General features: G+C 31.9%; 1 protein-coding gene across 8 annotated transcripts in view; it reads right to left on the bottom strand.

Annotated features, from left to right (window-relative positions):
* Positions 1-16051, bottom strand: part of LOC145755412 (NACHT, LRR and PYD domains-containing protein 3-like) — an 86433-nt gene that overhangs the window by 28770 nt on the left and 41612 nt on the right. For all 8 annotated transcript variants that reach the window (XR_014284200.1, XM_082571647.1, XM_082571646.1 and 5 more), the window contains 3 exons: positions 4156-4389; positions 3613-3688; positions 3010-3165 (listed from right to left, as the gene is read on the bottom strand). Coding sequence is in view for 7 of the 8 variants with exons in the window: in XM_082571647.1 (XP_082427773.1) it covers positions 3010-3165; positions 3613-3688; positions 4156-4302 (379 nt within the window). In the remaining variant the exon portion in view is untranslated. The remainder of the gene's footprint in view (positions 1-3009; positions 3166-3612; positions 3689-4155; positions 4390-16051) is intronic.

Genomic DNA, 16051 nt, shown 5'->3' with positions numbered 1-16051 from the left:
GACATCTTAGTTCATGGTCGCACTTTTAAAAGCCTCTATGATAATATGAAAGAAGTTTTTAATTGTTTATCAAACGCCAATCTGTTATTGAACCCCAAGAAGAATGCACTTTTACGACAAAATGTGAAGTATCTGGCTATGTGATATCAAGAAAAGGAGTTTCAACGCCAACCAAGAAAATAGAAGCAATCAAGGAATGGCCGCAACCAAAGACTGTTAAAGAAATTCAAAGTTGTATGGGTTTATGCTCCTACTACTGAAAGTTTATTTGTGGATTTGCCGATATTGTCTCTACATAAGTTATTAGAAAAAAATGTGAGGTATATATGGTAAAGCAATTGTAAGCAAGCTTTTTCGTGATTTAAAAACTTTATTGATTTTCGCACCCATATTGCAATTTTAATCAAAAAAGGGTCAATATATCATAGATGCCAATGCAAGTAACTACGCAATGGGTACCGAGTCAGTTTCAAGATGATGGAACTTAGGGTGTTATAGAATATTTCACCGAGCCGTTTTCAAAAGCAGAACAGAATTATTGTACGACACGAAAAGAATTAGCTGCAATTGTAAAGGCAATGAAAAAATTTCATTTTTATGTTTTTGTAACACCTGTGACGATTCGTACAGATCACAGATCTTTACAGGAGTTACTTAACTTTAAAAAACTTAACTGCTAAATGGCTCGCAGGAAGGGCCTTTATAGCAGTATGATTTTAAAATTGTTCACCATGTAGGTCTAAAACATAACAATACTGATGCGTTATCACGGCGTCCTTGTGGTGAATCATGGTAAATCGTGTAGTAAAGTTGAAAAAAATCAGGAAGAAATAATCAAGGTTAACGTGGCAACAACGACGGAACCTGATTCGGAATCAACACCAACAGTGCAACAAGAATTGTTGAAGGCACAACAGAACATAATTTCACCATAAGGTCAAGTGGCTATATCATATTACTTTCAATAAGAATCGCTAGTTTTGCAAAATAAAGAATTATGTCAGAAATAAGAAAGTGCAGATGTAAGAAACTGTCATTTTTAATTACTTGTACCAAAAAAAATGTGCCAAGCAATTAATAAATTAATGCATGAGGCGCCTTCTACCGGACATTTTAGCATAAATAAAACATTTGACGGACATAGTCGCAATTACTACTGGTGTGGCGGTAAAACAGATATTAGCACATTGTGCAAAACTTGTGAACTGTGTGCTTCTCGAAAGGGTCCAATAAAAAAAACGAAATTTCCACTGAAGATACACACGGTTGGATATCCAATGAACCAGTTGCAATCGACGTGCCATTGCTTTGTACCACAAAAGGGAATCGCTACATACTTGCTATGGACTTTTTTTCTAGCTATGGACTTTTTTTCTAAGTGGCCAGAGGCTAATTCCATACCTGACCAGAAAGCAAAAACTGTGGCGGAATGTTTTAACTTTGCAACTTTTTACATGACTTGGAGGTCTTTGCGAACTCTTTTCTGATCAAGGCTCCTACTTCAAGTATTTTTTATTTAAAGAAATTTTAAAATCAATTAGCGTAGTTAAAACAAAGACAACACCCACTACTCAATAATTGAATACGTTAAACAACACCAAATAGCAGTGGATTCTGCTCACGACTTTGCCAGCCAAAAATTGCAAATTTCAACATATCACAAAAACGGTTTTACAACCGTAAGCCATAGCTGATCCCCTAAATGAAGGCGATTTAGTTTGGCTTTATCAGCCTATACAAAAAAAGAAATATCGTTATCCAAACCCTGGCAAGGCCCATTTACAGTTATCCAGCGAATAAACGATTTAGTGTATAAAATTAGATTGTCGCAAAAACACAAACTAAAAGTGGATAATCGCAGTCGCCTTATGAGGTAAACTCTCCTCCCACATGGTTTAATAAACCTAACAAACCAAACATGGGTTAACTGCATGAACCTATGCCCACTGCTTCTCCAAGTGACGACAATAAGCCCTTTTACATGGAGCGTTAATTGCATTCCGAAACAGGTTGCGAACCAACTCTCTTCTATTTTCGCTAACTCACGTATTTGAAAGAATTAAACTGAACGCAACAGTTTTAATGTGGTAGATAAATTTTTTTCGATTACTTAAAAAAAAATTAAAATATTTTTTTAACTTTATAAGTTTCTGTACTTAACCTTTCATTTAGAATTAATCTTTCTTAATTGTTACATGACCCTGATATATCAAAGGTGACAGGTAGACCAGTGCTACTTTAAGTGTGGTGCCGGTGTGCAAACCATGGTCTGCTGGTACGCGAAGAGATCCAAGAAAAAAATAAACAGTAATAAAATTTCATGCCACGGGAGATTGGTAGGATATCTGACTCAGATTTTTTTGGTTTTATTTTTCTAATAAGGATACAGCTTGATAGTGCGGGTTGTTTTGAAGCATAAAAAAAGAAATAATAAACAGCAACAACTATTTCCTGGTGAAATGGTTTGGCTTCACAACAAAATTGGGGTTTAAAATTCTTGCTTAGCCTTTGTAATAACAAAAAAACTTAATTACAAGACTTACCGTATTAAAAGACCGAAGTATCATACCAAACCGATGGTATTCATGGCTGTATAAACACAGGTTTGCTAAATGGTGTGGAGTTTGTATTTGTTTATTATGGTAATTTTTTGGCCATAAAATACTATAAAATATTAATACGCCTTTCGTACAAAAAAATATAAGTAAAATACATTACATTTAATAGGCAACATCTTATTACCATTATAATAGTTAACTGCACGCTTACCTGTTAAACACAGGCTTTGCAAACCATAGGTAATCTTAGATCACATTAAATATTGATTTATAAATAAATGAACAGAAATAAAACATAGTTTAACAATGTTAGGTTAATAACTTGTTAAAGAGTAATTTAACTTATGATAAAACTAACTGTTTTATTATGCCAACTTAACAAGATTTATTTATTCAATATTTGAGCTATACTACTAACTTGTTTAAAGGTAAAAGGATTTGGTAAAAATACCTGTTTTATAAAATTCAGAATCATATACTGAAGCCCCAGGCATTAGTACTCCACCATATTGCTTATTTTCATGGTAAGTGATATTTTTGGTGATCTCATTTTGGTGAAAATCACGAATTATGTTGATTTGTGGGCTATGTAAGTGTACCACTGCATCTTTAATAAAATAAATTTCAATGATAAAAAGCTACAGTTGTATTATATTTATTCTCAATGTGAGAAGGTTAAATGCGCAACCTAAACATAAACTAACATCAGTTACTCTAACCCGGTCTCGAGTTATCTTTACCAGTTTGGGATATAATATAGATTATAATTGCCCAGTAATTAAGCTGCTGATTAAGTGCTGGCTCAGCAAAAGTTCATAAAAAGTTCATACCGTTCATATCGCCTGACTCAAAGGCGCTACATCATGAAATCAGTGGGAAATGAACCCACAACCTAATGGTGGTGTAGCAAGTGTTCTTACCACTACGCCATGCTGCCGGTTTTGCTAATACGTTGCGCAAAATAATGTTTTGTTAAGTCTATATATAAATTAGGACTTGGTCTGGTTTCTATAGTCGGGCAAACCCACTCACATTAAACTAACAAACAACTTACTTGGAGGCAAATTCCTCGAAATTTCAGCAAATTCACCGCCAGAAACATTTAAACTAAAAGGTTCCGCTTGCAAGTTCTGTAAAGTTGAAGTTAATACAAAATGTCGTTAACAATTTATTCTAAGTAAACCAGTAAATTATTGTTACATTAGGGAATTCACTTATACGTTGCGGTTTTCAGAAAAACTTTCTTATTGTACAGTATTAGCGAATTTTCTCCGGTAGTTTGCAGTCCTAAGTTGTTTTATCAAGTACCTTGTGGTCCTAGCTAACTCACTCAAGTACCTTGCAAATGTAGCTATTCTCTCTTATACTTTACAGTCTTAGGTGACTTTTTTTTATACTTTAGAGCCCTCACTAATTCTATCTTGTATTTCCAGTTTAAATTTTTTTTGAGAACCGTAAAGTACCAGTGATCCATTAAAATTAAAAGATGTACCCAGAGTTATACAAGATAAAACAATTTTTTGAGTGGTATTAGGTTAGTAATAAAATTTCATAGTGTTAAAAAAGATGACACAATTTTTTACTAACAATAAAATACCTGGGAAATTAAATTTGATTGTGAATCATTATTGTTTGGCAACTCTGGATTATTATTGTATGGAAACTCTGGATCATTATTGTTTGGAAACTCTGGATCATTATTGTTTGGCAACACTGAATCATTTAACTCAACGGTTTCTTCCATGATAAAAATTTCCTAACTAAAAGTTAGAAAGCACAGAAAACCATTCAATAACAAGATGATGTTTCAAACCTCATTTCAGTAGATCACCTAAAAAATAAACACATAATTTTTATTGTAATTACATTAGTTTTAAAATTTTTTTTTAATTTTAAAATTATTCCTAGGGTTTTAAATGTTAGAGGTTTAAATGCAAGAATTAAAAATATTAAGGGTATAAATATTAAGAGTTTAAAAAGAAGAAGATTAAATGTAAGTTATTCAAATGTAAAGGGTTTAAACGTAAGGTATTAAAATATAAAGGGATTAAATGCAAGAGGTTTAAATGTAATAGCTTTAAATGTAAATGGTGTAAAGGGTTTAAATATAAGATGTTTAAATAAAAGGGGTTTAAATATAAGTGGTAAAAATGTAAAGAGTTTAAATGTACGAAATTAAAATGTAAAGGGTTTAAATGTAGAGAGATTAAATGTAGGGGGTTTCAATGTTGGAGGTTTAAATGCAGGGGGTTAAAATGTAAGAGGTTTAAATATAAGGGGTTTAAATGTAAAGGGTTTAAATGTAAAAGGTTTAAATGTAAAGTATTTAAATGTAAAAGGTTGAAATTTAAAGGGTTATAATGTAAAAAGTTTAAATGTAGGGAGTTTAAATGTAAGGGGTTAAAATGTGAAAGGTTTAAATGTAAAGAGTTGAAATGTAATGGGTTTGAATGCAAGGAGTTTAAATGTAAAGAGTTATTAATGTAAGAGGTTTAAATGTAAGGGGTTGAAATGTCAGAGAGTTAAATGTATAGGGTTAAAATGTGATAGGTTTAAATGTAAAAAGTTTAAATGCAAGGAGTTTAAATGTAAGGAGTTAAAATGTAAGAGGTTTAAATGTAAGAGGTTAAAATGTAAGAAGTTAAAATGTAAGAGGTTTAAATGTAAGGGATTTAAATGTAAGGGGTTTAAATGTAAAGGATTAAAGTGTAAGGGGTTCAAATGTAGGAAGTTACAATGTTAGGAGTTTAAATGTAAAAGGTTTAAATGTAAGGGGTTTAAATGTAAGGAGTTTAAATATAAGATGTTTAAATAAAAGAGGTTTAAATATAAGTGGTTAAAATGTGAAGAGTTAATATGTAACGGATTTAAATGTAAAGAGTTTAAATGTAAGAAACTAAAATGTAAAGGGTTTAAATGTAGGTAGATTAAATGTAGGGTGTTTCAACGTTGGAAGTTTAAATGTAGGGGGTTAAAATTTAAGGGGTAAAAATATAAAAAGTTTAAATGTAAAGAATTTAATTTTAAAGGATTTAAATGTAAGGGGTTTAAATGTAAAGGATTAAAGTGTAAGGTGTTTAAATGTAGGAGGTTAAAATGTAAAGGTTTAAATATAAGAGGTTTAAATGTAAAGGATTTAAATTCAAAGGGTTAAAATTTAAGGCGTTATAATGTAAGAGTTTAAAATGTATGGAGTTTAAATAAAAACTGTTTAAATGTTTGGGATCAAAATGTAAAAGTTAAAATGTAGGAAGTAAAAATGTAACAGATTAAAATGTGAGGGGTTCAAATGTAAGAAGTTTAAATGTAAAGGAGTTAAATGTGGGGGGTTCAAATGTAAGGGGTTTAAATGTAAGAGGTTAAAATGTAAAGGGTTAAAATTTAAAAGGTTTAATTGTAAGGTTTAAAATGTAAGGAGTTAAAATGTAGGAAGTTAAAATGTAAAGGGTTTAAATGTAAGAGGTTTAATTGTAAGGGTTAAAGTGTAAGGGGTTTAAATGTAAGAGTTTCAAATGTGATGGGTTTAAATGTAAGGGGTTTAATTGTTAAAGGATTAAATGCAGGGAGTTAAAATGTAAAAGGTTGATTAAAATGTGAGAAGTTTAAATGTAAGGGTTTAAAGGAGTTATATTGTAATAACCGAGTACAAAGTTCTTAATATTAATTCACAATTTCACAATATTCAACAGTTTATTAATTTAGTCACGGTAAACCTTATTCAAATAGAATCCCATTAATATTTACATAAACAATAACATAATAAATCTAAAGCAACCTTAAATCTCAAGTCAACCTTTAACTAACATAAGAAGTGGCGGTAAGCTAAAAGGGGAAGTGACGTAAGGGTGAAGGCGTCAGACCAGAAAGATAACAGCGAGGATAATAAAACACAGTACGTTACAATGCCCCTCCCCCGATAACAGTATTCTCCAAATACGATTCTAGCATACACAGAAAATCACAAAAACAGTATTTACAACTAAAAATTTACACGATAAATGAAATTGTTAACAATAGCTTAATGGGCGGCGAATAAAACGTCCACCACGAGAATGTGAAGGCATATTTGTTTCCCGTCAGATATATCAGATTCGTATAAATTAATAATATTATTATTACTTTGATCAAACACATTATTACTATTATTGTTATTATTATGATAATTTTCATTAGAAATATCAGAGTTAAACCAATTGGGCAAGTTTTGGCCACTGTAACGCCACAACCTGTTGCGATTTACCACTTTTGGTTTGTTTTTACGAGATTTTTGTATACGATACACTAAGTCATTTATACGTTTTGTAATGACAAACGGTCCTTTCCATGGCAGGAACAGTTTTGGACTCTTTCCCTTTTTTCTTTGAGGGCAAAAAAGCCACACAGCCTGACCCACCCCAAAAATGTCTTTAGCCGAATTCCGATCGTAGTATTTTTTCATTCGTTTTCCTGTAAAGTTAAGCCTTTTTCTTGCAAACTCATGTACATTATCCAATGTTTTTTGGTTCATCTTTACGTAATCAATCGGTGAATATGTTGTTTTCTCAGGGCGACCAAACAAAAAGTCTGTCGGTAAGTTTATTTCTCGGCCAAACATAATCATGGCCGGGGTTAATTCAGTGCTGTCATGCACTGCGGTTCGATAAGCCATCAAAAGGTAAGGTAGTTGTAGATCCCAGTCTTGTTGATTTTCGTTTATAAACATCAATAATTGTGCTAATATAGTTCTGTTAAACCTTTCGACCATACCATCGCTTTGTGGGTAATATGGTGTAGGACGGGTTTTTGTTATACCAAATGTTTTTACAATCTCTTTAAACAAATGAGATTCAAAATTTGAACCCTGGTCTGTAAACAGTTCGCATGGTACACCAAATCTTGTGAACAGTTGTTCTATTAAAGTTTTTGCCACTGTTTTTGCTTCTTGGTTTGGTACTGGGTATGCTTCTGGCCATTTGCTAAAATAGTCCATGGCAATTATTATGTATTTATTCCCAGAACTTGATGTTGGTAAAGGACCAAGTACGTCAATTGCTATTCTTTTAAACGGATATCCTACGTTGTATAGCTTCAGTGGTTCTCTTAGTTTTGTAGCGGGACCTTTTCTTGCCGCACATTTGTCGCAGGCTTTGCAAAATATAGCTACATCCGTCCTGCATTTATACCAATGGTACTGTGAACTAATTTTCTCCAATGTTTTTTTCAACCCAAAGTGTCCTGCGGCAACTTGTCCATGCATGCGTTTGATGATTTGTTGCTGAAAAGGTTTTGGGACAATAATTTGATGTTTTATTATGAGACCATCATCTTGTTCCCATTTGGGCACAAAACATCGTTTTGAATAACTAACGAATCCCATTGTAAGTAGTAATACTTTGCCGCTTGACTGAGTGGTGCAATCTCATCCCAGGCAGGTCGATTTTTTCCTGAATGAAGGCAGCTTGCAATTGTTTTTGTATCAGGGTCTAATAATTGAGCTTCTTTTAGTTGTTGCGGAGACAAAAGGAAAACATCCGTTGTTGCGTTTATTATTTTTACATCCACAGTTTTTTCATTTTTATTTAAACCAGGTACTTTTTTACAATATTTACAATTTCGGTTACATGGCCATCTTGAAAGCGCGTCGGCGTTGTTGTGTTTTAATCCTTTTCTGTACACAATCTCAAAGTCGTATTCATTTAAACGTTCAATCCATCTTGCCATTTGGCCCTCTGGTTTAAGAAAGTTCAAAAGCCAACTTAACGAGCCATGGTCGCTTCGAATTTTAATTTTTCGTCCGTATATATAACAACAAAAGTGTTCCACTGCATCCACAATAGGAAGAAGTTCCTTCCGTGTGGTACAATAATTTTTTTCTGCGCTAGACAATGATTTGGTAAAATATTCAATTACGTGTTCTAGGCCATCTTCTTGTCGTTGTGACAGAACAGCTCCTATTGCATAATTGCTAGCGTCGGCATCAATAATAAATTGTCCTGTTTCATTTGCAAATTTTAAAACTGGTGCTTCAGTTAATGCCCTTTTTAGAGATTGAAACGATTTTTCACAGTCGGCACTCCAATTAAAGCGAACATCTTTTCCCAATAAACGGTGCAAAGGCTGTGCCATATAAGCAAAATTACGTATAAACTTTCGGTAATATGAACAGAGTCCCAAAAAACTTTGTAGCTCCTTAAGTTTACTTGGTGTCGGCCATTCTTGAATTGCCTTTATTTTTTCTTGTGATGTCTTAATTCCATCTTCAGTAATTACATGTCCTAAGTATTCGACTGATTTTGCAAAAAGTTTACATTTCGAGGCATTAAGTAGCAAGTTTGCATCGATTAATCGTTGAAACACTTCTTCCATATTTAGGCACAATTTGTCAAAAGTTTCTGCGTGGACAAGTACATCGTCTAAATATACTAAGCATTTTTTGTTTGAAATCCCAGACAACACCCGATCCATTAACCTTTCAAATGTACTAGGGCTACCACACAAACCAAAAGGCATAACATTAAAGTGAAACAACCCTTTACCAGATGAAAAGGCGATTTTTTCTTTATCTTTCGGATCTACTAAAACTTGCCAGTAGCCACTTTTAAGGTCCAGTGTAGAAAACCATTTGGAGCCCTTAATGCAATCTAAAAGTGTGTCAATTCTTGGCAGTGGGTAGGCATCTTTTTTAGTAATTGCATTTAGTTTTCTGTAGTCGACACAAAAGCGTTTTGAGCCATCTTTCTTTTTTACCAAAACTACAGGCGAACACCATGGGCTATAAGACGGAGATATTATTTTATCTTTAAGCATTTCTTCTATTAATTTGTCCATTTCTTGTTGTTGACTTATTGGCAACCTCCGAGGTCGTTGTTTAATAGGCATTGCGTCGCCAGTTTCAATGCGATGAAGGGTTTTGTCGGTTGCCGTTGGTGTTAACGAACTTCTTACGTAACTTTTTATTAAGTCCTCGCATCGTTTACATTGTGTGGGTTTCAAGTTTATTTTTGCTCTCGTAATAAGGTCTTTTGTGGCATCGTCATCTTGAAATATGCCTTCTAATTGTTCGTTTCTAGATGATGGGGCTAACTGTAGTTGTGCATCAACTTTTTGAACATAATTTAATTTAATTTTTTCAGTCGCAGTTTTCAGCAAGCTTGCATTAGCATCAATGGTAAACTTGAATTTGTTTAAAAAATCCAGGCCTAAAATACCATCTTCTTCGATTTCGCATATCAAAGTTTGATGTTTGTACATAGTTTTTCCTAAAATAAAGTTCAATTCACACGTACCATCAACAGCGATTCTATTATTTCCCACCCCTCGCAAAGTAATGGGTGTCGGACAAAAACGGTTTTGATTATGGTGCTTGAATATTTTTCTGCTTATAATTGTTACGTCGGCTCCTGTATCAACCAACATAGAAATGTGTAAATAGCCATAAATAACTTTACAATATAAACCATTAAGATGACCTGATAAAGTTAAGCCGACGTTTCTAGAGGCACCTTTAAATCTAACCGAACGAGGCCTCAGTTGTTCGGTTATTGATAGTTTCCCGGCCCGGGACGATTATAGTTTCTATTTCGTTGTGGTCTGTTATAGTTAGGATAACGGTTTCCATTAGGCATTTTAAATTGCTTCGTCAAGTCTACAATAGCTTGACTCATTTTTTCAAATTTACTTGCTACAGATACATCGACTTGGGCGTTGGTCGCATTCGCTGTTCGCACTGGCCTTATTTGACGATTGTTTTGCTCTTCTTCAAGACGCATTGCCCAATCCAAAGCTTCATCTAAGAAACGCGGATCTTTTAGCCTTAAGCCTAAAATAATAGAGGGGTAGTCTTTAAGGGCGTTGAGAAAACAGTTCACCTTGACGGTTTCCAAGTCGGATTCTTTTGATTGTTCGTATACCTTACAGTGTCGTGCCATCGAGTTTATATCTTCGGAAAGGTCAACAAGACTTTCATTATGCCAGCGACACGGGATCACGTATCTTTATTCCAAATTTTTGAATCAGCTTGTTTTTAACTACAATAAATTGTCGTCTTTTTTCAGGGTCCAGGCTCGTTATAACGCTTAAGGCGGAATCTTTTAAATGAAGAGCAAGTTGCGTGCCTTTGGTATATTGCGACCACTGATTGTATTCTGCCGCAATCTCAAATCGAGCCAAAAAATCTTCAACAGAACCTTTACCATCGAATCGATCAAGTGTTACAGGCGATACCTTTTCTTTATTTGGAGTACCAATTGGTAAGGCAAATCTAACCCTTGTTGGCGTCAGAAGTTCAATGTTTTCATTTAGTTCTTCTTGATTAGCCCGGGTTGAACTCATGAAGTCTTTGACCTTGGTATCAGCGTCTTCTTTAATATTTATCAATTTTTGTGAAACTTCCCTTTTACTTGCATTAAACGTTTCGTACTGCTCAAATTTCATTTTTAGGTCATTTATTGCAGTCACTGTTGTTTTTTGAGCTTTTTCAATATTGCTGTAAAGGCTCACATATTTTTGTTGCATCGACGTTACCGCGGCATTTAGCTGTTGTTGCATCTCAACCCTGATTTCGGTAACTCGGTGGTTGACTGTTTCTTCTAGTTCTCTCATTAGTAATGTTTCCATATCCTGCATTTTTTTTCCATAACATTTTCCCAATTTTCGGGTAGTGGGGTTTTAATAAAAACCTCACTTTCCGAATCAGACATTCTGGATCTCGACAGGACCTCCAATGTAATAACCGAGTACAAAGTTCTTAATATTAATTCACAATTTCACGATATTCAACAGTTTATTAATTTAGTCACGGTAAACCTTATTCAAATAGAATCCCATTAATATTTACATAAACAATAACATAATAAATGTAAAGCAACCTTAAATCTCAAGTCAACCTTTAACTAACATAAGAAGTGGCGGTAAGCTAAAAGGGGAAGTGACGTAAGGGTGAAGGCGTCAGACCAGAAAGATAACGGCGAGGATAATAAAACACAGTACGTTACAATATGTCTGGCCATCTAAACCAACATTATTATTAACTAACATTTTCAATGTAAAAAATTGAAAAAGGAAATCATACATTAAAAATATTAAACATTATTTTACTATCGAAACAGAAAAATTGTCTTTTGAAAACAAAAAAAACTTTTAATGCTTAAACAGCTATATTGATGAGTTTTACAATTTTGTAAGTGATGTATATAGCACGTTAGTATGGTTGACACTGAATCAAAAAATGAATTTATAACACCTAAAAATGTCTGTGGTAGGTACTTACAATTTACGTTTTAAAAATACTGGAAAATGATCAACGTTAAAACCAGGTTATTATATTTTTCGTGTGACGTAGAAAGTACTAAATTAGCGCAACAGACCGACTGTCTACATAAGGCAATAAAGTAGGCAGATCGTCGATATAACTGAAAAAATTAAAACCGACAGCGTAGATTAGTGGGTGGAACACTTTTTTACCATACACAAGATCCTGGGTTTGAGCCACAGTAATGTCATGCTGTAGCGCCCTTGAGAAAGGCGCAATAAACTGTAGGAGCTTCCGCTTAATCTGTATATCAGCAGCGTGATTATCGGGCAATTATAAATCTATAATATCCCAAACTGCCACAGGCAACTTGAGATTGGGTCAGAATAACAAATGGTCACGCATTTGACCTTTCCACATCGAGTATAAAAATATGTACACAAAAAAAGAATATCGCCACTCTATAACCCAAAACAAGGATGTTATTTTATGCTAGAAAAACTTTTAACCAAAGCCACTGCTCTTATACATGGTGGCACAAGGAAAATAGAATTAAAATCAAAAAATAATAACCTTGTGTTTTCTACAAATAGAATATATATGTCAATTTAAAAAAAAAATAACACTTTCTTAACATTTGTATTTATTGCCGAGTCAATAAGCCAGGCATAAAGAGTAAATGACTACAATATTACGAAAACTACCCAAGCTTAAAGCTTGTAGTATAATTTCAGCCATTCCAACCCTCTTGTTAAAATTACTTTTGGTGCCAGATTGAAACTTGGTTTATACTGCCGGCTTTAGTAAATAAGCCAAACTTAAAGAATAAATTGCTACAATTTTATCACAACTACACAAATCTTGTCTGCACTATTCAAGCCATTTGTGTAGAAATATTTAATCCATTTGTAAACCTTTTGTATAGAAAGTTCTTTCCCCAGATTAGGGGTGATTTATACTAAGCCAGACATAAGGGAAATTTTTTAGCAATATTTTAAAAACACATTTAGCTATGCCATTTAAAATGACTTTATTTTAAGCTTTTACAAGCTTTAACAAACTTTTGTAATTTAAACATGAAATAAAAAACCAACAAAAACTTAGATAAACTTACTATCTGATTATTTATAAATCATTTTATAATTTACAAAAAAACAGCTAAATTAATATTGTAATTAAAATCATATTGTGTTATTAACTTTATGTCAATAAATTGTTTAAAAAAGTTTTACTGTTAAGTTACAGAATTAAGTTTAAAACAAAACCATATGAAATTTAAGTAACGCTTTATTTTTAAATATATTCTTTTATAGCAAGAAACTATTTTTTCCCATGAGCAGAAATATAGTTAGATAGTTATGTCACTTCTCTTTAGTAAAGTAACAAAATACAGACGTTACCTTTATTATAAATTATAAAAGCCAGCCACTATGCTTACCCTAGTTACAAAAACTTTAAAGGAATAAATCAACTAATAAAAATTGCAGTAACTTAAAAAGCAACTGATAAAAATTTATCAGAAATGCAATTTTTGTTGTATATAAATTTCATTTTCCATTACTACAAATGTTTAAAAACCTTGTTTTTAAATATATTAAGTTTTGCATACATCTAATGTCTATTTGTTAAAAGAAAAATATATACACATAGAGTAGCTAGCGACCACCAGTATTCACAATTTATGTAAAAACCCCAAGTACGAATTACCCATTGATATAGCGGCCTACAAGATTGTTTACAAGGCAAAAATTCCTGTAGTTTTAAGTATGGATCAACATAAACCTAAGAAAGATTAACCTATAATCTTTAACAAATTACTTAATAAATAATTTATGTTATTTTGAAATTTTAACATAACAATATTTCAAACATCATTTTACCAAAAAAATGCAACAAAAATATTAAAAACTCTTCAATCTTGGCCACTTCCAAGCAAATAAGTGTAAATTAAATTTTTAGTAACCAGACATTTTGATCAGCCTGAAGATTTTTTTTAAACAGCGGGCGTTTGCATTTCAATTACCGCAAAATATTTTGTTCTCGCGTATTCATGGAAAGTTGTCTATTGTATTTGAAATAAAATAAGCATGAGATCAATAATTATTTCAATGAATAATGTGCAAAAATATGTTGTCTTTCATCTCCTGTGTCATTTTATTAAATACACAAACTAAATCCTATAAAAAAGTTAGTCTAAAAGCACGTGGTATTTGGCAGCAAAAAAATGAGTTAAGGTATTACGTATTTTGTGAAATAAATCCGTCTTTTTGAACAATATTTAAAGAAAAAAAAACACCAATTCATGATTTTTTTACCAAATAATGTGTATAAATATGTTATTAGTTATTTGCCCGTGTCAAATTATATCAAAGTATAAACTAAAACAAGGAAATGTCGAACGCTTTCAAGCGATAAAAAGAAGAGAAACAGCGGGTCTCGTTTTTCGTGTTTTATGACCAATATTTAGAGAAATAAATCATCATATAACTACTTATTGCTACAAAATTAGAAAAACATTCTTGTTATTTATTTCCTATGTGAACTTTTTAAATTAATAACACAAAATTATTTAAAAAAAAACGATTTAAAGTAGCACACTTTAAAGTGACAAAGCAATGCAAGTTCGGATCATTTTTTAAATGTTGTTATTTAAAACAATATTTAATTAAAATCAATTATATTATAAAAATGTTTGCACTAAATAATTTGTAAATATAAATTGTTTTTTTTTGCGTGTTTACTATTTAAATATATCCCTTAAACTTTAAAAAAATTTAATTTAAATTCGACTTTTGTTAACTTTTCCGAATCAGTGAGATAAAGTCAGGGTATACTGAATGACCTTCTGACTTAATTTAAAGAATTTCGCGTTATAACACCTGCTCATAGCAACGTTTTCGGCAAAAATGCTTTGATGTTGTCCGAAAGTGCGAGTGTCGCTTAAAAGCGGCTAAAATTTTAAAATTTAACACGGAAATTGGACGACAACATATTTTAGATCGATAATAAATAAAAAAAATATTAATTTATTCTTCGTCAGCTTAAATTATTGCATTGAATAAGAGCATTTTTTGCGAAATACGACCAATCCACAACTCACGTTTCGCATTGTTGCCTAACTTTACACATTTTATCTTAAGTTTTTGAGTGTAAATTAACACGGTAACTAAATAACAACATGTTTTTAAACAAATTTTGTTTAAGAAAAATGTTTTTTTGCATTTTTTTAGTTAAAAGAATCGTCCACAATTTCGTTTGTTACTATGCGAAAAATATTTTTTGACGGCCTTCTGCGCCACTTTATTAAAATCAAAAAATATTGACCTTGTGTTTTCTATGCTGCAATTAGTTGGTGTGGCTGTTTTTTAAAGTCAAACAGTAACGTAGGCAAAACATATGTGATATTAAAATGCCAGTTCGAAATACGAATAAAATTTATATGTGAATTTAAAATAAAACGTAAATAATAACAAAAATATGAATTACTTCAAATAAAACTCTTTTAAACTTTGTATTTACTGCTGGCTTAAGTAAATAAGTCAGGCATGAAGAGGAAATGACTACAATATTAAAAAAACTACCCAAGCTTGAAGCTTGTAGTATAATTTAAGCCATTCCAACCCTCTTGTTAAAATTACTTTTGGTGCCAGATTGAAACTTGGTTTATACTGCCGGCTTTAGTAAATAAGCCAAACTTGAAGAATAAATTACTACAATTTTATCACAACTACACAAAGCATGTCTGCACTATTCAAGCCATTTGTGTAGAAATATTTAATTCATTTGTATAAACCTTTTGTATAGAAAATTTTTTCTTTAGATTAGAGGTGGTTATACTAAGCCAGACATGAAGGAAATTTTTTACCAATATTTTAAAAACGCATTTACCTATGCCAACTAAAATGACTTTATTTTAAGCCTTTTACAAGCTTCAACAAACTTTTGTAATTTAAACATGAAATAAATAACCAACAAAATTTTAGACGCACTTACAATCTGATCATTTTTTATTCATTTTATAATTTATAAAAAAACAGTTAAATTAATATTGTAATTGAAAACATATTGTGTTATTTATATATATAAATTTTATTTCCATTACTAAAAATGTTTAAAAACCGTGTTTTTAAATATGATAAGTTTTGCATACATCTAATGTCTATTTGTTTAAAGAAAAATATATACCCATAGTCATGGTCATCAATCCAAAAAAAAAGTAAATAAATAAATTTAGGGGTGCCAAAAAATAGTAAAATCTTCGCTA

Source organism: Corella eumyota, chromosome 6, assembly GCF_963082875.1.
Source record: "Corella eumyota chromosome 6, kaCorEumy4.1, whole genome shotgun sequence".
NCBI lineage: Eukaryota > Metazoa > Chordata > Ascidiacea > Phlebobranchia > Corellidae > Corella > Corella eumyota.
Note: the sequence above shows the minus strand (reverse complement) of the source record. Positions and strands in the feature narration are given on the sequence as shown.